General features: G+C 36.2%; 1 protein-coding gene across 2 annotated transcripts in view; it reads left to right on the top strand.

Moving 5' to 3' along the window:
- SLC13A1 (solute carrier family 13 member 1) overlaps positions 1 to 24,019 on the top strand; it is a 99,671-nt gene extending 75,652 nt beyond the window's left edge. The window contains exons 8-15 of one of the 2 annotated variants that reach the window (XM_032276125.1): positions 1,248 to 1,367; positions 6,317 to 6,415; positions 6,885 to 6,986; positions 10,406 to 10,512; positions 12,807 to 12,916; positions 16,725 to 16,886; positions 18,370 to 18,507; positions 20,544 to 24,019. In XM_032276125.1, the coding sequence (XP_032132016.1) occupies positions 1,248 to 1,367; positions 6,317 to 6,415; positions 6,885 to 6,986; positions 10,406 to 10,512; positions 12,807 to 12,916; positions 16,725 to 16,886; positions 18,370 to 18,507; positions 20,544 to 20,681 (976 nt within the window). In that variant the 3' untranslated portion in view covers positions 20,682 to 24,019. The remainder of the gene's footprint in view (positions 1 to 1,247; positions 1,368 to 6,316; positions 6,416 to 6,884; positions 6,987 to 10,405; positions 10,513 to 12,806; positions 12,917 to 16,724; positions 16,887 to 18,369; positions 18,508 to 20,543) is intronic. The other variant, XM_032276126.1, reaches the window with a different exon arrangement.
- Positions 24,020 to 26,084: the final 2,065 nt, after the last annotated feature.

Genomic DNA, 26,084 nt, shown 5'->3' on the forward strand with positions numbered 1-26,084 from the left:
GGCTCACTGCAACCTCTGCCTCCCAGATTCAAGCGATTCTCCTGCCTCAGCCTCCTGAGTAGCTGGGACTACAGGTGTGTGCCACCACACCCAGCTAATTTTTTGTATTTTTAGTAGAGTCTGGGTTTTGCCATGTTGACCAGGATGATCTTGATCTCCTGACCTCATGATCTGCCCACCTTGGCCTCCCAAAGTGCTGGGATTACAAGCTTGAGCCACTGCGCCCAGCTGCAAATCTATATTTCTATAAAGTTCTACATATTTTACAACTTCAAAAATACTAAAATATGTTAACAATGTTTTTATTATTTCTGTATATCTTCTTTGTTTTTCAGATTTCCAAATTTATTCTTGTGTTACTGCTTTTAGAAAAAAAGTAAAGACAACTGTTTTTCAAATCTCCCATTGTTTCTCCGTAGTTATAAAGTGGATGACTATATGAGAATTTATTTGGTATTTAGACTACATTTTAGAACAATGAATGTGAGGCTACCAAAGAAACTGTGCTAGTGTCTGACCTTTTGTTGTTGTTATTATGTGAGTTTAAATGTTGAAAATCACTAGGTAAGATAAAAAGAAAAGTTGTTGATTTCTCTAGAACTTTTATTTCTATCTGGCTCAGAGTTATTCTATTTGACTGTGCCCCAAAGCACCACCTGGTTCTAGGAAGAAAGAGCTACCATCTACCTGGCTAGATGGTTACTGTCCTTTGGGGTAGAAGAAACTGAGGGGAAAACAGCCATGGGAGATGAGATGGGCTGGATCAGAGTCCTTTCTTAGAGCCAAGAATTCCAGCCACCAGGGTGAAATGGGAACAGACATTCAGTCCCACTAATTTTCACTCATTCCCAATTCTGTTTGCTTTCCTTGTTCATATACTGATGTTTTGAGTAGTGACAACAAAATGCACACACCTCATCAACATCAATTTCTTGTGCATTTAATGAGTACCAAGTGCTGTGCTGTTTTTTTTTTTTTTCACAAGTACTTCCTTAAAGATTAACATAGAGAACAAAAATCAAAACATATCCACTCTTGCTTTTATGGGATGCAGCGATAATTACGCAGTTACAGAATCAAGACAGGAGACAAGGGGTAAAAGTATCCTCCTTAATGATGAGTATATTCCAGGACTTCCTTCTTGGACAACAACACAGGAAAGAGGTGGACTGCTGCCTCTCTGTGACTGTCACAAAGCATTCCACCTGACTCTCCTTCCCTGAATATGTCTCCATATTTTCACACAGACGCTACCCTGATTGTCGTTGCCTCAACTTTGGATCATGGTTTATGTTTTCCTTCCCAGCTGCTCTTACCATTCTACTCTTATCCTGGATCTGGCTTCAGTGGCTTTTCCTAGGATTCAAGTAAGTAAATATTTTATGATCATAGCATAAATAAAGGTATCTAGGTTCCCAGTTCTTAGCTCCTTATCCAGTGCTCCTTCTCCTATGCCATGCAGGCTACCGTTCTGCATTTTTGTTACTTACAAAATTAATACACACAAATTTAAGGATAAACTTGAATCTCATTTAAACAATATTGGCTGTGGAAGAGTTAATTAAAGATTAGAAAGAGGCCATATACAGTGGCTCATGCCTGTCATCACAGCACTTTGAAAGTGAGAGGTGGGAGGATTGCTTGAGCAATTCTCTCCAGCCTGGACAACATGGCCAAACTCTGTCTCTACCAAAAAACAACAACAGCAACAACAAAATAAAACAAAAACAACAAAACAAAAACCTCCCCCCAAAAGGACCATCCAGGCATGGTGGTGTGCACCTCTGGTCTCAGCTACTGAAGGGGCTGAGGTGGAAGGATTGCTTGAGCCTGCGGGACAGAGGCTGCAGTGAGCTGAGATCACACCACTGCATTACAGCCTGGGTGACAGAGTGAGAGCTGTCTCAAAAAATAAAATAAATAAAAATAAAGATTAGGGCTGGGTGTGGTGGCTCACGCCTGCAATCCCAGCACTTTGGGAGGCCAAGGTGGGGGAATCACAAGGTCAGGAGATCGAGATCATCCTGGCCAACATGGTGAAACCCCATCTCTACTACAAAAACAAATACAAAAATTAGCCGGGTGCAGTAGCAGATGCCTGTAATCCCAGCTACTCGGGAGGCTGAGGCAGGGGAATTGCTTAAACCTGGGAGGCAGAGGTTGCAGTGAGATGAGATCATACCACTGTACTTTAGTCTGGGTGACTGAGCAAGACTCCAAAGAAAGGAGGGAAGAAAGGAAGGAAAGCAGGGAGAGAGGGAGAAAGGGAGGGAGGGAGAGAGAGAGAAAGGAAGGAAAAGAAAGGAAAGAAAAAAAAGGAAGAAAGGAGGGAAGGAAGCAAAAAGGAAGGAAGGAAGAACGGACAGAAAGACAAATCATCTCGGTGTTCTTTAAGTCCTAAGGTGATAAGATATTGAAAGGCATAAAGAACTCAATCTAATGTCCAATTTGTTAAAGGGGAATTTTAAGGTTTGTCCTTCCACTTGGTTTAATGTGGGGATTTCCCTGGGTTATCAAGCTGCTTAAACTGTGACATATAGGGCTTCCTGCATCATACTAGAACCAAAATTGACATCCTTTTCAATATACAAAGTACAATAAAGATCTGAGGATGTTCTCTGTGGAAAGAATATTGCTTTAGGAATTACTAGACCAGGAATAAAACTGTGGCTTTTCAGAGGCCAGATAAGGGATCACTGCAAGTCCAGAGCCATTCTCAGTTTTGGTGTCTCCAACTGTAAGATGATAGAATTTACCCAGAAAATCAGTAAAATCCCTTCCAAGGCTATAATTATAACACATCTGGGCCTAAGTCAAATACATTGATGTAAAAGTAAAAAAAAAAAAATTGTTGATTAATAAAGACCTACTGATGCCACTAAAATGTCAAATATATGTATTCAAAGATAACTTCAACATATTATCTTGACTGGGATCAAAGCGGGTAGTTAATAAGTACCAATGAGTTACTTTACTTAGACAACAACCAGCATTTACAATTATGAAGCGTTCCGGAGAAAAATCTAAAATGCAGCCTGTAATTTCTACTTATCTAACAATTCTCCGAAAAGGAAGATGAAGTCACTGTATATCAAATCTTGAGTATATTTTTTTTTCCTGAAAAACAAAACAACTCAAATTTATTTTTGTGGGGTTTTATTTAAATAATGTCAAGTACCTATGAATAAAACAGCATGTTATTCACCAACCAGAGAGGCTGAAGCCAGCTATGTGTACTTCCTTTGAAAAGTAAAACGCTTTGGGAGGCCAAAGCAGGTGGATCTCCTGAGGTCAGCAGCTTGAGAACAGCCTGGCCAACATGGTGAAACCCCTTCTCTACTAAAAATACAAAAATTAGCTGGGCATGGTGGTAGGCACCTGTAATCCCAGCTACTCAGGAGGCTGAGGCAGGAGAATTGGTTGAACCTTGGAGGTGGAGGTTGCAGTGAGCTAAGATTGCAACACTGCACTTCAGCCTGGGTGACAAGAGCAAAACTCTGTCTCAAACGGTAGGGAGAAATGAAGGAAAGAAAGAAAGAAAGAGAAAGAGAGAAAGAAAGGAAAAAAGAAAGAGAAAGAAAAGAAAAGAAAAGAAAAGAAAGAGAGAAAGAAAGAGAGAGAAAGAAAGAAAAAGAAAGAAAGAAAGAAAGAAAGAAAGAAAGAAAGGAAGGAAGGAAGGAAGGAAGGAAGGAAGGAAGGAAGGAAGGAAGGAGGGAGGGAGGGAGGGAAAGGGAAGGAAAGGAAAAAGGAGGGAAGGAAAGGAAGAAGGAAGGAAGGAAAAGAAGGAAGGAAGAAAAGAAAGAAGGAAGAAAGGAAGGAAGGGAAAGAGAAGGAAAGAAAGAAGGCAGGCAGGCAAAATGTTGAAATTAGATGTGGTTTCATGCCTGTGGCCACAGTGTCTAAGACTAGTAATATGGGGACTGACATTCTTCCCTCTTGATTCCTCTTTCTGCTTTTTCTCTAGAACTGGCATGATTTCATTAGTAGTGACAAAATGGTACTGATGATTAAAAAAATAATTCTATCCAGATTGTGGGAGCAGCGTGTGGCAGTCCTCCTGCTGAAGCAAATGTGTAGAATGTCACTGACTTCAGCAGGTGGGCATCAGTAGGGAGAGGCCAGCTGCATACTAAGTGCCCCTTTCAGGAAATCCAAGGCTTGGGGGTTATTCAATTGTGCAGGTAGCAGTGCAGGATACAGGGGATGGCAAACCCAAGTCAACAGAGTCACAGGTTCTTCATTGCTACATTCAATGACTTTATAAAATATATATGCAACCATTGTCATTATTTTAAAATGGCACACCACTTAAAAAGGAGAAATTAAGAAGATAAAAGGCAAGTACATTGAAATATGCTTTCGATTAAAAAAAAAATCCCATGAAGTGTATACACTAGGCAAAGTCCATCAATCACGATCAGTGGCATGTTTAAACAGTTCCCTTGGTGTCCACTCTTGGTTAGACACTGCACAGCTTCATGTTCCAGCTAATTTTTCAGTGTCCTTTTCCATCTGCCAGCTTGTTCACCTCTAGAGATTTTAGATTGACAGACAGAAATTAGCAGTCACTCCCCTGGCAGACTAGCATACATTCCGATTAGCATGTTGGCTGTTAACACAGTTAACTCACCCATTATAAATGACCCCAACATACCTGAGAAGAGGAGCTCATCTGTCAGTGCCACTGAACTTACTTAAATGGAGAGTTTGATGCATTGTCACCGGCTTTGTCAGTTCCTTTGTGAAGGCATTAACTTTCATTTGTAGCCAAGCCAATTTGGCTTTTCACTTGACTATTTATTGTCTGCAATCAAAATGATAAAATACAAATGCAACGTACTGGGTGGAAAATTGTTTCTAAGGAGGCTCATCTCTTTCTTTATGATTTTCTCTTCTACAGGTTTTTCTGTAGGTAGCCCATAAATTAGTTTCTTATAATAGTAGTATTTATGTCATGACCAGGGGTAAAAGTTTGAGTCTGGCACTAGTCAGTAATTCGATTGAGATTATAGAAAGCAATTTTTTCCTCACTGATCATAAATGTAGCACTGTCCATTCAGTCATATGCAGTCATTGAGGTGTATGTATGAGGTGATTATGAATGTTGAGGCTTGCCCCAGATATTTTACAGAAGAAAATGTCCTTTCCTTCTATACTCACACAAAACATAAACTAACTGAGCTACTCATAAACATTCCAAGAGATAATCCATAAGAATCTAGCCATTTTCCCATTTATTTCTTCCTCTGGAAAAATTTTTTTTAAATCCGCATCTAGAGCAGTGTTTCACAAAATATTCAGTTTGAAGACACTGGACTTCAGGACAGAAAATTAGTCATTGAGGAAAGAGGTCACTAAAGCAGCCGAAAACAATAAAAAGTGGCAGTTACTATCAGAATAAACTAGATTATTTGGAGGGTGCATTGGGACATAGGGGTAAAGAAATTTAAAGAAAAAAATGTGATAAAGTGTGTTTACTTCTTTTTAAAATTTTGTTTTAAGTTTCATGATACATGTGCAGGATGTGCAGGTTTGTTACCTAGGCAAACGTGTGCCATGATGGCTTGCTGAACCTATCAACCCATCACCTAGGTATTAATCCCTGCATGAATTAGCTGTTTATCCTGATGCTCTCCCTCCCTCTGCACCTCCGACAGGCCCCAGTGTGTGTTGTTCTTCTCCTTGGATCCATGTGTTCTCATTGTTCAGCCCCCACTTATGAGTGAGAACATGTGATATTTGTGAAAACTGATGGATCTGGCCCCAACTGTCTCATACTGTCTCATACATTTGCCAAAGGTACTACTGGATTGATGGGTCAAGGATTTGCTGTGTATGCCAGTGTTCAGAGATAGCAGACCAAAGAAAACATCTGTGGTATCATCACTGTCCCTGCCCTCAAATAATTTAATGAGTGGGCTATAACTTACATGTGTGGAACAATTAACAACCAAGATACACAATAAGTACATTTTTAATACATAAAGATCTAGTACATAATAAAGTGTTAGAGATAAGTGGCACATGGCAAAATCCCAATGGTGCAAAATAACTTGGAAAAAGAAAGAGATTGGTAAAGGATGTCATGGAAAATATGCAATGAAAATAGAACATGGAAAAGTGAGCAAACCAGGCAAAAACAGAGAAGAGGGAAGACATTCAAAAACAGAGATGGAGGTAGAGGTGAAGCATAGGTATCTGTCTAACAGGGAGATTCACATTGCATGAAGATGAAGATGTTTTACAAAAATGTCTTCCTTACAGGGAGGTGAAGTAAAAGAATTCCTTGCTTACAAGGCTTAATTATTCTTTGCAGTTTTAAGGAGATGTTCAAATGTGGCAAAACCAAAACAGTCCAACAAAAAGCTTATGCTGAGGTGATTAAGAAAGAATACCAAAAACTTGGGCCAATAAGGTAAGACATACACATACATGCATGCACACCCACACACACACACACACGGGGTGGGGAGAGAGAGAGAGAGAGAGAGAGAGAGAGAGAGAGAGAGAGAGAGAAATGCTGCTTATACTGCACATAGCTATTGAAAAGCAAATAAATACATAGTAGCTTGCAAGATATTTATAATACTTGATTAGGGCCCCAAATTTGCTAAGCTATGTAGATTATAGATTATAACCCAACATGATAAAACACATACTCTTGTCTAACTAAAATTTGCCAGGTAAAATGAAAAGAAGCTGCGAGATCCCACAAAGGCGTAAGGGTTTTTTCAAACTGCACTGATGCTCTCGAATTATTGACACATCCAGTTCTTACAGTATTTAATGTTCTGCTGAGATCACTCCTGACAATAGCTCAAGGAGTTTCTACAAATGTCCTGACTAAGAAAATGAGAAATAATGCCACTGGAATTTTTCCACAGGTATCAAGAAGTTGTGACCTTGGTCCTCTTCATTGCAATGGCTCTGCTATGGTTTAGCAGAGATCCTGGATTTGTTTCTGGTTGGTCTGCACTTTTTTCAGAGTAAGCTTTGCATGTTATGTTTGTCAGCTCTTCCTGTTTTATACTCTGCTTCTCTCCTATGTGGTTCTTGTAATTCTGAAAGATAGGATGAGATACTTTTCTTTCTCTCGAAAAGATATTTTAAATTCTAATCTTTTCAGAAAAAAATTATAAGGAATTAAATCTAGGATAAGAGCACAGAAAGAATAACCATACTACTCTGTTACTAAAAGGCAAAGTCCATTAGATAAAATTATTCCCATCCCTGCAAATTAGAAATACAATAGGCAGAGGCTGGGCATGGTGGCTCACACCTATAATCCCAGCACTTTGGGAGGCCAAGGTGGGCAGATCACAAGGTCAAGAGATCAAGACCATCCTGGTCAACATGGTGAAACCCCCATCTCTACTAAAAATATAAATATTAGCTGAGCATGCTGGTACATGCCTGCAGTCTCAGCTACTTGGGAGGCTGAAGCAGGAGAATCATTTGAACCTGGGATGCAGATGTTGCAGTAAGCCAAGATGGCCTCACTGCACTCCAGGCCTGGAGATGGAGTGAGACTCCATCTCGAAAAAGAAAAAGAAGAAAGAAAAAAAGGAACATACAGAAAAGCTGTGCTCTGTGGTGGTTGGGAGCATAGATTTCAGAGCCACATTGCTTGGGTTCCATTCCTGACTCATCCACTTACTTTAGGCAAGTCACTTAATTCTCAGTGTCTTCATCTATAAAATGGAGACAATGATAGCATTTGGAATAGTGCTGGCCTTCTCCCTATAGGAAGTGTTATTATGTGAAGTAAATACCTTTCAATGCCTTTTAATAATCTGATGTAAATTCATATTATGTGATCTTTACCAACTTTGTTTTTTAATTCTATGGAGGACCATTTATTTGGTTCAATATCTTGTTTTTTTTCCTTGATTTATTTACATTTTTACACTAATTCACTAAAAGTTCAGGCCAGCCTCCATTTCACAGATGAGGAATTTCAGAAGAAATAATAAGACTGATTTTAAAAGCTGACGCTAGAAGCTGGGTCAGAGTTAATTTTATGTCTCAGTGTCTTATACACCAGCAGTCAATTGCTGAGTCGTGTGAAGTGAGGGGGAAGAGTATGGCATAATTTTCTAAATTAAGGATCATCCTACATGTCAATATAAATAATTTGGTTGTAAGATTTGTGTTCCCAATCTATCTTTCACTGAACTACTCTAATTTCTAAACTCAGCACATCTTACTTGGACTTCCTGTCTCACATCCCCCAGCAAAAATTCTTCATTTTTTCTTTTTTGGATTTTTGGGTAAAAAACCAAAATTGTTTAGGTCATATGGTTTTTGCCCACATAGAATAAAGAAATTCTTCCCCCCTGAATCAGAACCTTCTGGTTTATAGGCATTGCCAATGTTTATAAAGGGTGCAAAGTCTGAATCCAAATTCCTAATGACCATACAAGTCAAGCAATGCAATATGGTGGTATGTTTTAAAGGATCAGTTTCATTTTTATAAACTTTTCAATTCCCTTAGAAAGAAAACTTTCCACTTTGAGAGGTTTAGGCATTTAATTATTTAAAGCAAGTTATTATGTAATAGTTCATTAGTACTTTGTGGCTTTGTGGTAGGATCTAGGCCAACCTAAAAAATAATTATTCCCCTTTTTAAAATCCAATTTCTGTCATCTAGACAAGGAGAGTCTTTATCTAAACACCAGTGTGAAAGACTTAAATGAAATCAGACGATAGTTAATAAAGCCCAGGCAGAAATCCCAATAGGAAATTCAATATAATTGGCTTCTAATTTATGTTTCTTACTGGAGAAAATAGGAGATGCTTTGTTTGTAGCAGGAAAGCAGTGTGTATTGGTTATGAGCAGGCGCTCATGCCACCTAGAATTCTGAGACAAAACAATAGGAAAGGAACAAAGGTTTGAGAGAAGATGAAATTTTAAAATATAAATCTAATTGGCAAACCCAAAACAAATAAAATTTGTATAAGATTAACATCTTCTAATACTGAAATAACCTAACTGCATTCCTGATAAGTTATAATATGATAATAGTTTTTAAAGTCCTTTGAAAATAAATTATTTAGTATTTATGCCTTGATTTAATTTAATATACATATTTCATAGGATATGTTTGTTATGCAGAGTTTTAGGCATTAAGAATTTCTAAAGCTAGCATGATATATCAAGATTTATAGCTACCACCTAATGTTTTCATTCCATCTGTTTGTACCTGGACTGAATTCAATGTGTCTTTTCATATAAAACAAAATCTGGTTACATGATGCCTGGCACAATTTGCCAAAAATTCAACCAAAAATCATAACTGAAATAAGAGAAATAGGGAATAATAAAATTATAAATATCAGTCAAGTTTGTAGGATAAATTACAGTAAGGTAGATTTTTAACCAATCATGAAAGAAAATGTGTCTATACTTACAGAAAGTAGACTGCTTTAAAAATTGCTAGATTAAGATATTGCATTTCTTTGGCTTTTTAGATTTTTCCAGTAAATTGTGGAAGTAGAGAAGCTTCTGTAGTGTGTACACATTACTGAGTTACAAGATAGTAAAATAATCTTTAGCATGCACATATTTCTTCTCAGACTACAGAAATACACTAGTTAATACTGCTGACTTTTAAAACTAAATTCTAATTATTAACTATGTCAGTTACATGTGGTCTCCAGGTTCTTTAATGTTGAAGCTTCTGGGAACCTGTCTTATTTTAGAATGATCTGATGATTCTGAGACCCCATCTGTTCCCAAATCAGTCTTAATTTATATGGTGATCATTTGTGAACATTGGCTAAACCACTCCAATAATTAATATTCTTGATTGAGTTTCATGGGTGCAAAGCATTAAGTGGGTTGCTTTCATTTGTATGATATGGTTAGAGCCTAAAACCACAGAAGCAGGTGTTATATCTTAGAAAACAGATCAATTCCTTTTCACAATTTATAGAAGAATTTTAGGGGACCACAGAAACATCATGCCTTGCCACAATTTAATAGAAGGATATTATAAATCAATTATATGGGGCTTTGCCTGCTCTAGCAATGTTTCAACTTCAAATCTTGATCAATATAATTAAATTAAATAATTCAAAGAAGAAATTGTTTAACAAATCTATAAGCTTATCCAAAAGGGAAATTTGCCACCTTGGCCTAGTATGTCAGCATATGTATATGTGGTATTGAAAATAAGAAGAGATCTATGGAAACAACAGGAATACAGTCTGAGATTATTGTTTTTAGTGTTATGTCATTTGATTGGGAATCCATATATTTTTAAGGCAGATTGAGAATAAATAACTTACACCACCTGCTACTGATAATAACACACTACTGTTATTCGCAAAATTGGTTTTGGTGTTTTAGCAACCAATAAGTTCTTGATGCTATTTTTAATACATGTATTTTTCCCTTTTACAGGTACCCTGGTTTTGCTACAGATTCAACTGTTGCTTTACTTATAGGACTGCTATTCTTTCTTATCCCAGCTAAGAGAGTGACTAAAACTACATCTACAGGAGAAATTGGTTGAGTATCATTTAAAATTCTGCATAAATTTAACAGCAGAGCAAAAATTGTAAAATTCCATTGGTTTCACTTGGCACCTAGAGCAAAAAGAAAGCCTATGCTGGCACAATCTCTGGCTTAGTATGCCCTATTTGCAAACTGCAATGCTGTCTTCAAGCCAGCACGTCTTTCACCTGTGAGAAGGACCATCTTACTTTGCCGAAGTGGGAAGTAGATTTCCTTTTGTATCATGGTTAGGGCTCTGCCACAAGCGATACTATTTGACCCATGGTAAACCCACTTCAAAATTAATCTTACTGTTGGAAAACATAGCAAAAAGAACTTGGAAGGCATTGCTTCATTTTGATACATTGGTAATAAATGCAGAAGATCTACAAAGGTGATGAATTTCAAAGGAAAGAGTATTTACATTCTCAAAGTAGTCCTGGAGCAAAAGTTAAATCAACCTCACATAGCCATAACCTAGGATCACAATTGCAATGAAAGGGCCAAGTGTGGTGGCTCATGCCTGCAATCACAGCACTTTGGGAGACTGAGGCAGGAGGATCACTTGAGGCCAGTAGTTTGAAACAAACCTAGGCAGCATGGTGAGACCCCAGCTCTACCAAAAAATTAAAAAGTTAGCCAGGTGTGGTGGCACACACCTGTAATCCTAGCTACTCTGGAGGCTAATGCAGGAGGATCACTTGAGCTCAGGAGTTGGAGGCAGCAGTGAGCTATGATTGTGCAACTGCCCTGGGCAACAGAGCGAGACTTGGTCTCTAAAAATAAAAATGAAAGGTGTTCTGTGACAGCATTTATTGTATTTACAACACATGGACAAAGAACAGTGCACCTTTGCCTGAGCATGCCACCCTCTCAACACACACACACACTTTTTAAACACAGGATTCATCCATGTCTTTGCTTTATAATACAGCATGCTTTGAGTAATCAGACTCCCATCTTGTCAATGTGGGGCAAATAATTTTTAATTGTCTGGAAATAAAATTGACTTGTGGTTTTGTTTGTTCTTATGGGGATAAAACTGAGATTCATGTAGTTGTGTTGGCCCACCTGACTCTTGAGTCAGAATCCATAAATGACTAATGTATCAGATTTCCAGGACATATGTGACCAGAACAGCATAGAAATAAATGTCTTTTGTTTTTCACTTGAGAGTAGAATATCTCAATGTGTGTTAAGGAGTTGATGAAGTAAGGAGCACTGATTCCTAGAGACCATGAGGACTCTGATCATTGCAGTCAAAGCCTTAAGGTCTGGCAGTGGCAGGTACTGAAGAATCCATGTTTGGCTTAGCTTCCCTGGTTTCCACATCTAAACCCCCTCCCTTAGAAAGAGATGTTCCTACCCACCTTTCTCTCTTCCCTCCCTCTTCAAAACCAGTTCTCTCTGCTAAACTAATTCATACAAGGCTTAAAAATGACAAATAATACATAATATGTTAAATTTTAAATAAGAAATACATTTTAGAGATGTTTACACTTTAACAAGATATATGACCTTAATCAAAGTGAGAAACTTGATGACATAATTTCAGTCTTCAATGAGGAAGGATTTGGTTTGGATTTGGGGGAAAGTGATGGGAAAGAAACTTACCAGTTAACTTAAAATCTTACTATCTAGAAGGCTGCCTGTTATACACATGTTAATGGGCAGAATATGTCCTCAAATGAACTTACTTATCAACAAAGCAATAGAGAAATCAGAAGGCAAATATAAAGAGAAATCTTTATGATAATCATAAGCACTGTAAGGACCTCACAAATAATACTTTATGTAATCCGAATCTTGAATTACTTTTAAACCAAAATCTTGGTGAATCTATCATGATGCTTCTTATGACTTAAAAACTAATAAAAATGTTCAAATAAATATTAATGGATAATAATTAAAATGCTACAAGATGCTCTTGGAACCAATGAAATACTATCAACATTTTGCATAGCAAAGATTGTTATAGTCTAATGCACTGTGCTATTCACAGTTGGCTAAGATGTTAGTGGAATGAATGAATGAGTACCATAAGTAACAATGTTATAATTTATTGAAATATTTTCTATGATATTACCCAAAGGATTTTTCTAAGTTATGGAGCTTTTTTTTAATATATATAGTATAATGTTCCACCTCATCCAGGTGGAAATCACTCAAACTCCAGATTAAGTCCCATCTTCAAAAACAATATAGGAATATCACAAACTTCCTGTAAAATGGCTATTTAGGATGCTGAAGCAAATGTCATATTGTAATACTTTAAGCAATGTGTAACTCTAGGGTTTTTGTCTTGCAGTTGCCTTTGATTACTCTCCACTGATTACTTGGAAAGAATTCCAGTCATTCATGCCCTGGGATATAGCCATTCTTTTTGGTGGAGGGTTTGCCCTGGCAGATGGTTGTGAGGTAAGATATTTAATGATTAGACTGTTCAAAAGAAGAGCACAGAGACATTCAATCTTTAGATATATTCCATTTCACTCTGTCATTTTAATGTTGCAAATTTTGCTAGCTATGTAATGAATATACCACACAAATGAGGTGAGTTCAGAGTTCAAGAAATGTTACAAGCTGCAAGCATGAAACATAGCTTTTATGGTTTTCCAGAATGTTAAAAGAAATAATACAAAAAAAATTAAAATTTTTAATTCATGAAATTGTATTAGAAGACTAGTAAGGAAAAATATATATGAAAATATGTAAAGTGTCTCCTAGTGAAATAAACGTTTTGTTTGCTTATGGCTTCACCTCATTTCATGATGAATGTGAATAGCCCTTGGACTTCAGTATATCATGATGCTATTGCTGTCAAGAAAAGAGAATGAGAAATAATACTAGCATTAAAGATACTTAGTAAATGTTTATTGAAAAAGTCTGGAGAAAATTTCACATAACCATTTATAACATTATGTTATGTCTAATCTTAGAAAAAAATATGAACATCATGAGATGTTGGTTGACAACTTCTTTGCTCTATCTATCCAGCTGATAGAAAGCAGCAGTTTGGTGAGGCCCTCATCTCTTGTAATTGCCCTGGCCTTTGTAGAGTTATTGAAAATTGTCTTCCCCCAGAATTCTATGAAAATTAATTACTCCTATATTAATTTAAAAACACTTATTTCTGGTTTTCATAGACTTATTTGAAATATTCAAAGCTTATGGCTGTTCTATTTCCTTCCTCGGTCATCAAATTAACAGAATGTTGAGAGAGGTGTCATGTTCAGCCCTTTGGCTTCCAAGAGGTTAAATTTCTATACTACTCAAGACAAATTACTGTCTCGTCTCTTCTTGATAACTTGTAGGAAGATAGTCCTTTGCTTCTAACTTTACTGGCAATTTTTCTACACAAAATTATGTCTCTGGATTGGACCCTGGACACTCAATGTGATTTTGAAAACATAAGCCAGATCCTAGCATACAAAGTCTGAGGAAATGAAAAGGTGTGGACTCAGTCTGATGCACAAGGTTCTCTCAGTAGAAGAATTAGGGAACCTATACAGTGAGGTCTAGTTTGCTATTAAAAATCTCAATACACAGAACCAAATGTCTACAGGATACCCAGAATAACTCTACCTCTTAGTGGCCAGATTGAAGCCATGAGCTACAAGAGTATGGCTAAGAACAAATATGCCCCTAAAAACTGGATTGTAAAAAATTTGGAGACAATTAACTTTTAAAACTTTTCTTCCTGGTAAATGTCCAGAACCAGATAACCTTTCTAGTTAGAACAGAACAATGAGACAGCAACAACTATGGAATTCACCTGATTGCAATTATCTTTCTCTTAAATGCTCCTCAGTTTTGTTTTAACATGATTTATCTCTCATGAGCAGATAGACACTCTCAAATTCTTATCAGTGAATAACACTTCTTCCATCTTCATACATTCCTAAAATTTTTCTCCTAGGTTAAACATGCAGGATTTCTTATTTCAGATCTCTGCTAAAATTGCAATAATAACAAAAACATGCCAACCCATAGAGACAGACTATATGACAGGGACAAGAAGAGGCAAGACATGTTTATCACATTAGAAGATGGAAAGAGGATATTTGAGAGGCACTGACTTTGTACAAGTAAAAACGTAGTGAAAATGAAACATATAGGCTGGCAAAAGGAAGAGTCAACAAGAAACAAGCTGGTTATCCATAGCATCCTGGCATACCTCAGGAATCAGAGGCAGCAGATAACTCTGAAAGCTAGAGAGTAAAAGCCAGAGCTGAAATATGGAGGATGGTTTGAAAAGTGTATAAGGATCTACGGGCCTCTGAGATACTTTTCCCAGTCCTGCTGCTGTTTTCTATCCTCCCTGATAGAAAATTGAGATTTACTTTGTCAAAAAATTGAGCCAATGAGACACTGACTCACAAAGAGATATGAACATTACAACATCAATCCAAAATGTTCTACAGTCAACTAATAGGTATTTCAGAAAGAGAGAAAAAAATAGGAAGAAGATTTCCACAAAATAACCCAAGAAATTTGTTAGAACTAGAGACTTTGAGATTCTTGACTGGGAGAGTTACTGAGTACCCAAAACCAAAGCACTTTATGTAGAATTTTGGAACCATGGGATGAAGACACAATTTCAATGACGTACAGGTAGGGGAAACAATATATAGTATAATCATTTTCTCATATAATTAGACATAGATAAAACCTATTCTTAAATAATATGCTAGTATTAATTTGTGTCAATGTGACTAAAATGGTGGATAATCTTTTTCTACCTAAAAGTCATAAGCAAAAACAAGCAAATAAATAAAAATACAAGCCAAAACCACACATGATATTTGCTACTCACATCTGGGAATGTCTGTTCCAGCTTTTGATCTGAGGGTATCCGGCTTGTAATTAGAGTATTTTTCATGCCACTTGTAGTTATCATAAAGAATCATATATACAATAGCCACTGAAATTTCACAAAAGGAGGATTTTCCCTTCTATGTTGGGGAGAAACACAGAACAACACACTTGCTAACTTGCAGGTTTTTCTGCATTATGTATAATGAATCAAAGAGCAGAATGTGATCAGGCTTCTAAAGAATCCAACTGAAACCACAGGAAATGGAGTAATGGCTTAAAAGTGTGGAGTTATAATTATTTTGAACCTAGAATCCTACAAATGCAAAACAACAAGAACAGTGGGAAAAGAAAATAAAAAGGTTTTCAGGCATGCAAAGACTCTTATACCAATTCTCAGGAACTTATAGAAGACAGTGCTCCCCCAATGCAAAAGAGTAAATAAAAGAATGATTCCCACAAAGTGGGGAGGAGAAGGAACATCATACTATGATAGCAAAGAGAGGTCCTGGAACAACAACAGTTGAGTACACTTAAACGGAAACTAAGCCACATGGAGCAGGAGGAGGAAATATTCCAGAATAGATACTGCTATGAGGGAATATGAGAAGACATCAATGGCCTGATATGTTCATCTGTTTGTGGGGAGTTTTTCAGCTTTACTGGAGAATGTGATGAATTAGTAATAGGTACTTAGAAAACTAAAAGAATGAGACAATTATTTCTTGTGGGGAAGGGAGGGGAAATGTACTGATAGTATGCTAAGTGGTTTAGCTATGAACAATATTTATTTAATCATAGTGGTAAACATTAAGTATTGACTTAACCAAAAATGTTAATATGAGTATGCGGGAATGAAGAAACAAGAAATGTATGTACGGTGGATGATGTAAGAGAACTGAATTCTCACGTAACATTTTAGAAAGTCAGTAAATAATGTCTAAATTTTTAAATTAAGCAAAAAATCATAGAATATTATTTTAAAAGGTAACTATAAATGCCTAAACACAGCTAGCTATAAGTGGCTAATAAAGGTTGCAGTTGTTGCCTCTGCAGAATATAACTTAGAGAGAGACAAATCAGAAGGGCTACTCTTTTCTTAAAGGCCCTAATAGTACATGATCTATTAAAATATCCACATATATAAATTAGATATCGTTAAAATATAATTGAAAAAAGTAGGAATACATTTCCAACTTCCTAAACCATGTTGATAGTGTTAAAGGAAGACTAATCAATAGCTCCTCCCTACCAAAGCCACCCAGACCTACCAAACCACAGAAAAATGAGAGATTAAAATTGTATTTTAGAAAGTGAGTTTTCAAAGGATATAATGTTTTTTACGGATTTTACTGTCTCTGATTACAAAGAATTATTCATGAGTAACAAATTTTACCAATTTGCTTTTTAGGAATCTGGATTATCTAAGTGGATAGGAAATAAACTATCTCCTCTGGGTTCATTACCAGTATGGCTAATAATTCTGATATCTTCTTTGATGGTTACATCTTTAACTGAGGTAGCTAGCAATGCAGCTACCATTACGCTCCTTCTCCCAATATTATCTCCATTGGTGAGTATCTATTTACCCCATTTCTTAGTCTTTATTAAGAGCAGTGTTCTGCTGTGGAATGCTGGTCCTCATGTTGTGGTATGGAATATTTTTTGGTCTAAATGGGCCTCCTGTAAGTAACTTATAGGGTGGTCTTTATTTGTATGAATGCTTTTAGGGGACCTTCACTCTAGATAACTGTTTTTAAGTTTTCATGTCCAAGCAGCATGATCTTAAGTGAACAACTTACTTTTTCTCAGTCCAGTTTTTTCCTTTATAAATAAGAGAGAGAGTCAGACTAGATCCATTTTAGATATAAGACTTAGAATTTAGTATTTGCTGGTAACTTTAGTATTTAGATCTTTAACCGCTGACACTTCTGCCTCCTGAACATTGTTCCTAAATTTCTAAGAAGTGTTTCATATAAGTGATTTGCAAATTAATGAAAAACTAGGCTCATACTTCAGGCTTCAGGCTTAAATATCTTAGACACAGTTTTCTACTGCCGACGGAAGAATTTTTAAAAAGTAAGTGGGTTTACTAAGAGAGAGAGGGTAAGAATGCCTTTTCTTCTTTTCTCTGTCTACGTAGCAATTACAAGAAACAGTTAGCTTTAAGTAAAATGTTTTTCTTATTATGATGGATGGGTTTGGTGAAAGGAAAGCACTTTCAATTAAGAAGGACTGTCTTTCTGAAATTGTGCTGCTACAAGTTCAAGGGGCATATGTTGGTGTTCTTAAGCTACTGATTGAAAGTAGAAAAAAATGCAGGTTGTGTATATTGGTACAATATCATTTTGTGGTTTTTTTCCTTTTTTAAAAAATTTCTCAACATAGAAGAGTTAGAAAATTATGTGTTGATTTAAGAACAATAGTAACTCTTCCTAAGTGATGATCCCTAAGCAAATCTTAAATTGTCTGTATCACAGAGACAGTAGTTAGCAGTGTAAGGAGAAGCACTAGAGCTACAAGGACTTGAGAACCTGTGTGAGCTCTGTTGCTCACCAGCTGCATGCTTGGACAAGCGACTTTAGCGTCTCTGGGCCTCAGTTTCTTCATGTTATTTGAGGATATAGCAACCATCTCATGAGATCATTGTAAAAATTCAATATGTATAAATATATGACATGTATTATATATAAACTATATTATATGTAAATATATGAATATGTACATATACAAAAACATTTAGCACAGCACCTAGCGATAGATAAGTAATAAATGGTTGCTGTTTTTATTTAGTTTCTGGAATAAATAATATTTTATTTTCTAAATGAGCTTGACTGTAATGTTTAGGGGGACATCAATAATTGTATAAACAACAAGAGGATGAGACATTTTCTTAATACTATTCTTCAATTTATAACTGTGTTACTGCATATAATTTTATGTCATTAGGTTCCAACCTGCTTCTGGGGAGGTTTATTATAACACATTTGTTCATTCGTTTTATTTGATGTCTACCCTCAAAATTTTACTTACTCTTTTTTTATTTGTTACAATAGGCTGAAGCCATTCATGTGAACCCTCTTTTTATTCTGATACCTTCTACTCTGTGTACTTCATTTGCATTCCTCCTACCAGTAGCAAATCCACCCAATGCCATTGTCTTTTCATATGGTCATCTGAAAGTCATTGACATGGTGAGTTAGCTGAAAAAACACTGTCAGATCCAATACACATCTTGATGTGTGCTATGTCTTGACATATCTTCCCTTTTATACACCAATCAGCCACCAGAAAAAGCATGGCCTGAGTTCTGTTTATGAAGGTGTGTGCATGACTAATCATAGAATTGTTGTTAAAAGTGATAATCAGACCATTATAAGTTATGGTCACAAACAGAGATATGTTGAATGCATCAGTAATGCTTTGGAAGAAGGAAAAGAGCACTGAACATGCCCCACACAACAGCTTACACTTACAGGTCAACACTAGGATCCAAACCGATCTAGGCAAAAGGAAGAAATCGGGTTAAAGAAATCCACGCATCAAAACAACACTGTTGTTTGCTATCACAAACATTTATGCAACCAACATTTCCTCTGAATGAGACACTGGGTCAGTGCCTGACTGATGAAAAAGTATCTTTCTTGTTTTGGTTTCAATACCAGGACCTAACATGAAAACACAAGCAAACAATAATGAAGAATTTAACTGATGTACATTTTTGCCAAATACAAAAGTACTGGTAGTTAAAAACTGGCTTGAGAATATTCTGGTAGTTTCCAAATCTTCACACCAATTTCCAAACCAATCCAAATGATAATGTAGCCAAAGTAAATTCAGTGAGCTTCCTATGCAAATGCAGTCAAGGTAAGTCCCAGCTCCCTTTCTCTCACACAGACTGCTGTTCCTAAGTCCTTACAACATAAACATTCCAGAAATGCCTCTACACAGAAATGACATAATATTCATTTCATGATATAAGCAATGCCTGATATATGTGTATTGAAAAGGGTAAAAACAGGATTCTGGGATAAATGAGTAGCTGGCTTGCATGGACAGGGAATAGGGCCACTTTTATCATTCTTTCCAGGTATTCCCCTTTTGCTTCGGGGCTCCATGTTTTAATGCAGAGAATGCAGGAGTAAGCAAACTTTCTCCGTAAAAGCCCAGATGGTATTTGAGGCTCTGTGGGGCCCTGTGTTCTCTGTCACAACTACTCAACTCTGCCATTGTATTATGAAAGCAAAGAAAATATGTAAGCAAATAATCATAGTTGTGGTCCAATAAAGCTTTACTTACCAAAACAAATCAAGGGCAGTAGTTTGCCAATTTTTATTTTAATAGATAGAAAGCAACTTTGAGATTGTTTAATGGACTGTAAAATAATGATATAAGAGGTAAAACTAGGAGAACTCTAAGAAAGATAATCAACATGGTGAAAATATTGAAGGTTAAATTAATAATTATGTTGAGTGAATATAAAAGACATGGTTGTCATATGGTGTCCTGAATCTTATTAATTGAAATATAGAGCCACAAAACTGAAATTCCGATTTAACATGAAATGGCAGATTTCTAAGTGGATTTTTCTCTAGTCGGAATTACTTAGGTATATTCCTAAGAGGAACATCTCTGGGACTCTCCAACTCAATGGCGTTTAGTTGGGGACAGATTTTCTCTTGCTATGAATGGAGAAGGAATACTATGCAGCCATAAAAAATGATGAGTTTGTGTCCTTTGTAGGGACATGGATGAATCTGGAAACCATCGGTCTCAGCAAACTGACACAAGAACAGAAAATCAAACACTGCATGTTCTCACTCATAGGCAGGTGCTGAACAATGAGAACACACGGACACGGGGCGGGAAGCATCACACACTGGGGTCTCTTGCAGGGAACTGGGGAGGGACAGTGAGGGGTGGGGAGGTTGGGGAGGGATAACATGGGGAGAAATGCCAGATATAGGTGACAGGGGGATGGAGACAGCAAACCACATTGCCATGTATGTACCTATGCAATAATCCTTCATGATCTGCACATGTACCCCAGAACCTAAAGTACAATTAAAAAAAAATTTTTTTTAAAAGAACTCCTAAATTTAAGAAATGACAATTTATACTAATCATTTAGGACGCATATAAATCTGGCATACACTTGCTACAACAGGATTCTATTTCTCGTGTAGGCTTTCTTTTGGGACACTGACATTTATGCTCTTTCCTGTTCAAGGTTAAAGCTGGACTTGGTGTGAATATTGTTGGCGTTGCTGTGGTTATGCTTGGCATATCTACATGGATTGTACCCATGTTTGACCTCTACACTTACCCTTCGTGGGCTCCTGCTATGGGTAATGAGACCATGCCATAATAAGCACAAAAGTTCTGACTATCTCATGGTAACTTCTGGAAGGCATTAATAATTGACTGTAAAATGTGGCTCTAAATAACTAATGACACACATTTAAATCAGTTATGGCATAGCTGCTGCAATTACTGTGAATACCTGAAACCTGCTGTTATAACTCAGAGTCCATATTTGTTACTGCAGTGCAAATAAAGGGCATCTATGTGCCTTCATCAAGAAGCCCATGTTTGAGATTTTGCTCATGAACCATCTGCAACTTGCTTCATCATAAGAATAATTTATAACTTGACCTTCAAGGAGATTAGACCATTTGTTTCATCTTGCAGTTGGAGTTCAATGTAACATTTTAAATGCAATTTATTATTTCAGAAACTTCCCATGAAACTAAAAATAGAAAATAAGATATACAAGTTAATTTGGTACTTGGATAAATCATTTCCACAGTGTTGTTCAAGAGAATTTGCCGAGAAACCAAAGCCATGATCATTTGGTGATGCAGAGAAAAGTTTAAATGAAATATGCATTTCCTCATTTAAAAAATCCAACTGGATTATTCTTAATACATACATATAATATGAAAATTGAGATTGAAGCAGTAATTCCAAAATTATAGCCGAATATACTATATAACAGAAAACTTATAGATAAGGATTTATTTCTACTGAACTCTATAGTTACAGTAAAATAATTCATACTTTTATGATCTTAGCACTGAGAAATTCATTTTGTAAAGCTATGGATAAGGCTTGCTATGATTTGTACTATTAGTACACTATAGTTAGAAAGGAAAGCTAAACACTATAAAACTACTAACACATTTTTGCATCTGAGTAACAACTTTTCTTAAGTGTTTATCTTAGTCCAGAAATGCATAATGTCGTATGTTAAAAATAAAGGGATGTAGAAATCTAAATGAATTATCACAGTGTATACAGACATAGAAAAATCACATAACTCTATTATGTCAACACTGCAATGAAATTTCAGAAGAAAAAAAGAATAAGAATGAAAACTGCTGACATATTACAAAAGAGAAAAATAAATCATTTAAGAGCAAACCAAAAAGAAAAAACCTAAACATTTAAACAAAAGTAGGGTAAGAATGGTCTTCTAGAAGTCAGGATGTGAAAAAGAGCAAGTTTCCAATTACCCTGATGTGACCATTACACATTGTATAGAGGCATCAAAATATCACATACACCCCCAAAATATGTACAAATATTATATATCAACAAACAAGTTTTTTAAGGAGTAAGTTCTATTGGCATTCCAAAATTAGGCTAAAGGAAAAATGAACAAAAACGAAGTAATGTGTACAGTTAGCAAAAGAGGCAGATGTTATATCACAGCAATTCTCATGCTAAAAATACAATGAAAGACAACGCAAAAAATAAATCTTTGTTATCTTTAATCTTCATTGACACTTTTCTAGATGTTACTGACCTTGTCATTTTTAGTCAAATAAGATTATTTGCAGACTTATTTTTGAAACTAAATATAGCAAAGAGGGTTTAAAATAATATTTCTTTTTAACATATACATTATTAATTGTCCATGTTCATTATTTTTCTATGTTTATCAATGGGACAATGCAAAACATTAATCATTTTTTTCAAAGAAAAAAATTGTCCATGTAAAACTTAAATTATAATGTTGCTGCTTTGTATAAATCTTCTATGTTTATTCTATTCACTTGTTTCTTTCCCTATCACACTTTACACATGTATTTACAATCTATAGTATTTATTACATTTCTGCTTTTATCTAGTCATTCAATTTATCACTGCTGAATTACATCATATCATGGATGCATTTTAATTATGAAAAAATAAAATGACTTTTCAAATTATAATGAGTAAATTTTCGTCTCAAGAAAATAATGTAAACATTTCAGCTTGAATAATTTTAATGAATTACTTCCAACAGCTGCTAGCTGAGTATGTGAAAAATAATATTTAGTGAAAATTTGTTTAATTCAGTGATATAGTTCTCTTACTATATATATGTTTGATTGATATATCAAAAATGACTTAACTGACCCATTTCACATTTGTCCCATTTACATTAAAGTTCTCAAGTGCTTTTGGTTTGAGAGTTGCATACTGTCTTTGAAAGTTTCCAGAAGGCAATCCTAAACAGATGATCAAAACTCCTTTGTCTTCCCATTCTGTGGTAGATAGTGTTTTTGTCATTATCTTGATCATTACTTAGAAGTCTTTGTCACTTGGAATTTCAGCATCTTACTTAGAATTGGATCTTGTCTAGATAATAGCAGCAATTCTACTAAGTGCCTACATACTGTCTGTTTATGCAGGTACTTGAAAGGTTCCACTGGCACATGTATATCTTTCACTCACCTCAACTGCTGCTGTACATGTCAGTATTTCTAGAATTCACACTTCTTTTCTCTTATATGTATGCAATATTTTCATCATGGTGTCCAAAGCTTTCTTTTTTCAGCCTGGGAGGTACATAATTTTAGACAATAGTACCAATGAACATTATTAACAAAAATTGACAAACATTGATTGTATCTTGACATGTGTACCATGTATTATTAAGTGTCAAAGAGCATTATTAGATATATTATTATATCTCTATCATGGCTAAATATACGAGTCCTTGTGATGACATTTCTGTTCTAAAATTTTGGTTTCATTAATAAATTTTATTTTCGCTTATGTGGATTTTACCAAATTAAATGTTTTTAAAAATGTTTAATAGAGAAAGTATTGTTTTAGGAATGTAAGAGTAAAGCTGAACAAATTGTATCAGTTTTATTATTCTAGCATAATCTAAAAAATGAAATAGTTAAAATTATTACTCCAGGGCTGTATTAATCATGTTATTTCTAGATGAATCAAATTGTTCAGTAAAAACTTACTAGGTAAGTTTTGAGAATGCAAATACCAAAATCCCAGGTCCCTATTATAGAGGCAAGACCAGATTAATCCAGGAGTAAACAGTAAAAATAACATATAAGGGAGGCAGAAATTAAAAGGTTTCTCCAAATATGGGAATCTCTATTTGTCTAGAAAGAAAAAAAACAGAGTTTAAAAAAATATATAAAGAGAATTTTCTTACTGATAGTATAGTGATATAGATACAGGGTGAGATCTTTTTGAAGCTAAATAATAAAACATATTGGATAACATAATTGTGTCCACAAGAAAATAATGGAAGTCCTCAGAAGAGAAAGGTGAAGCACAAGCAAGAATCCAGAGATTTAAGCAAGAACTGAAGGTGGTAACTGCTGATTCCTCTAGATTTCTTAATAGGTTCATAATGAATGGGAAATGTAATAAACATTTAATCAGAATTCCAGGAATATATGATAAAAAGAATCAAGGAAGTATAACAAAAAATACAGGGGCAGAGAATTGTTTAATAAGAGAGTTTTTCCAAGATTGTAGATGAGAGGCTTTCAGTGTGCCTCAGTCACTTGGAAATAGCAAAATAGTAAATAAAGATAAACTCTGTGAGCTTTGATTTAAGAAGGAAAATGGGTAATTCACTGAAATAGCAAAGGATACCCAAGACCCTGGGTAGGAGAAAGTGGGCAAGTAGCCCCTGTGATGGCATTTGGCTGATAGAAATGAGTGAAACCCCATTATGTGAGAAGGACTGTCAGTCCTCTCTGGGACTCACCTTTTCACTAAGGATATGTACAACCCAGGCCAAGGGAGAGCACCCTGTTTCTCCCAGTTTCTGGAGCTAACTTGGAGAAAGGCTGAGAGCTGAAGAGAGGGAGAGACATCAGGAAAAGCAGCAGGCACTGTCCAAGACCCAAGACTGATAAAAGGATGTCATTTTAAATTCAGACTCATATACAGACAACTATCATTTAGAGACCTGGCACTGGCAGCCACTGTGGGCATTTTCATCTATGGCCAAAGACTGGAGAACTTGCCCCAGAGTAGGGGAAGGGCTCCCATGTCCAGAATTGAGTGGCGAGTACGGAGAGTGCCCCAACAGCAGGCACTGAAATTAGGCTGTCTCCCATTGTAGGACTGGAGCAGGAGGAGAGTTGCTGAAGACAAGGTTTCTCCTGCTCAGCGAGGCTTACAGGCAGACTTGGCTTTATGACCTGGAAATAGTCTCTGTATGCCATTGCTGGGTACCCAGTCTGTTCTCTTGGTCAGTTGGGGAACAGTGCTCCACCAGCTCTAAGGAGTGGAAAGAATGAGTACTCTCTTTTCTGAAGATCCACCCCTCAGTGCAGACTACCCTTAAGAAGGGGACAGAGTACAGCCACCAAAGCCCCCCTTGGGTGAAAGAAAACATGAGCACAGAACCAGCTGCTGAAGTGAGCACCACCAAAGCCCAGTAATGAACTTGGAGACGGGGGTCATTCCTTGCTCCTTGCCCCTGCATCCCAGTGCACTGCAGCAGTCGTGACAGCAGCTCCTCAAATTGGAGCTGGGAGGAGTGTGGGCTGAAAGAGGATGCTTCTTGGGTTTCTCCAATGACTCCATTCATACTTAAAATTAGAAAAACAATTAAATTAATATGGAACCAAAAAAAGCCTAAATAGCCAAGACATTCTTAAGCAAAAAGAATAAAGCTGGAGATATCACATTACCCAACTTCAAACTGTATTACAAGGCTACAGTAACAAAAACAGCATGGTACTGGCACAAAAACAGACATGTAGACCAATGTAACAGAATATAAATAACAGAGGACAGCTACAACCATCTGATCTCTGATGAAGTTGACAAAAACGAACAATGGGGAAAGCACTCCCCATTTAATAAATGGTTCTGGGATAACTGGCTAACCATATGCAGAAGATTGAAGCTAGACCTCTTCCTTATACCATATATAAAAATCTACTTAAGAGGGATTAAAGACCTAAATGCAATTCTCAAAACCATAAAAACCCTGGAAGACAACCTAGGCAATACCATTCTTGATATAGGACCTAGCAAAAAGGATGAAGATGCCAAAAGCAATTGCAACAAAAATAAGAATTGACAATTGGAACCTAATTCAACTAAAGACCTTCTGCATGGCAAAATAAACTACAGACTAAGCAGAAAACCCACAGAATGGGAGAAAATATTTGAAAACTTTGCATCTGACAATAATCTAATATCCAGCATCTAGAAGGAACTTAAATCAACAACAAAAAGTGAACAACCCCATTAAAAAGCGGGTGAGGAACATGAACAGACATTTCTCAAAAAAAGACATACACACAGCCAACAAGAATATAAAAAAGTACTTAACATCACTAATCATTAGAGAAATGTAAATCAAAACCACAATTAGGTACCATCCAACACCAGTCAGAATGGCTTTTATTAAAAAGGCAATAAATAACAGATTCTAGCAAGGTTGCAGAGAAAAGGGAACATTTATCTACTGCTTGTGGGAAAGTAAATGAGCTCAGCCATTGTGCAA

This window comes from Sapajus apella, unplaced genomic scaffold, assembly GCF_009761245.1.
Source record: "Sapajus apella isolate SASKATOON/1434 unplaced genomic scaffold, GSC_monkey_1.0 scaffold7, whole genome shotgun sequence".
In the NCBI taxonomy this organism is placed as follows: domain Eukaryota; kingdom Metazoa; phylum Chordata; class Mammalia; order Primates; family Cebidae; genus Sapajus; species Sapajus apella.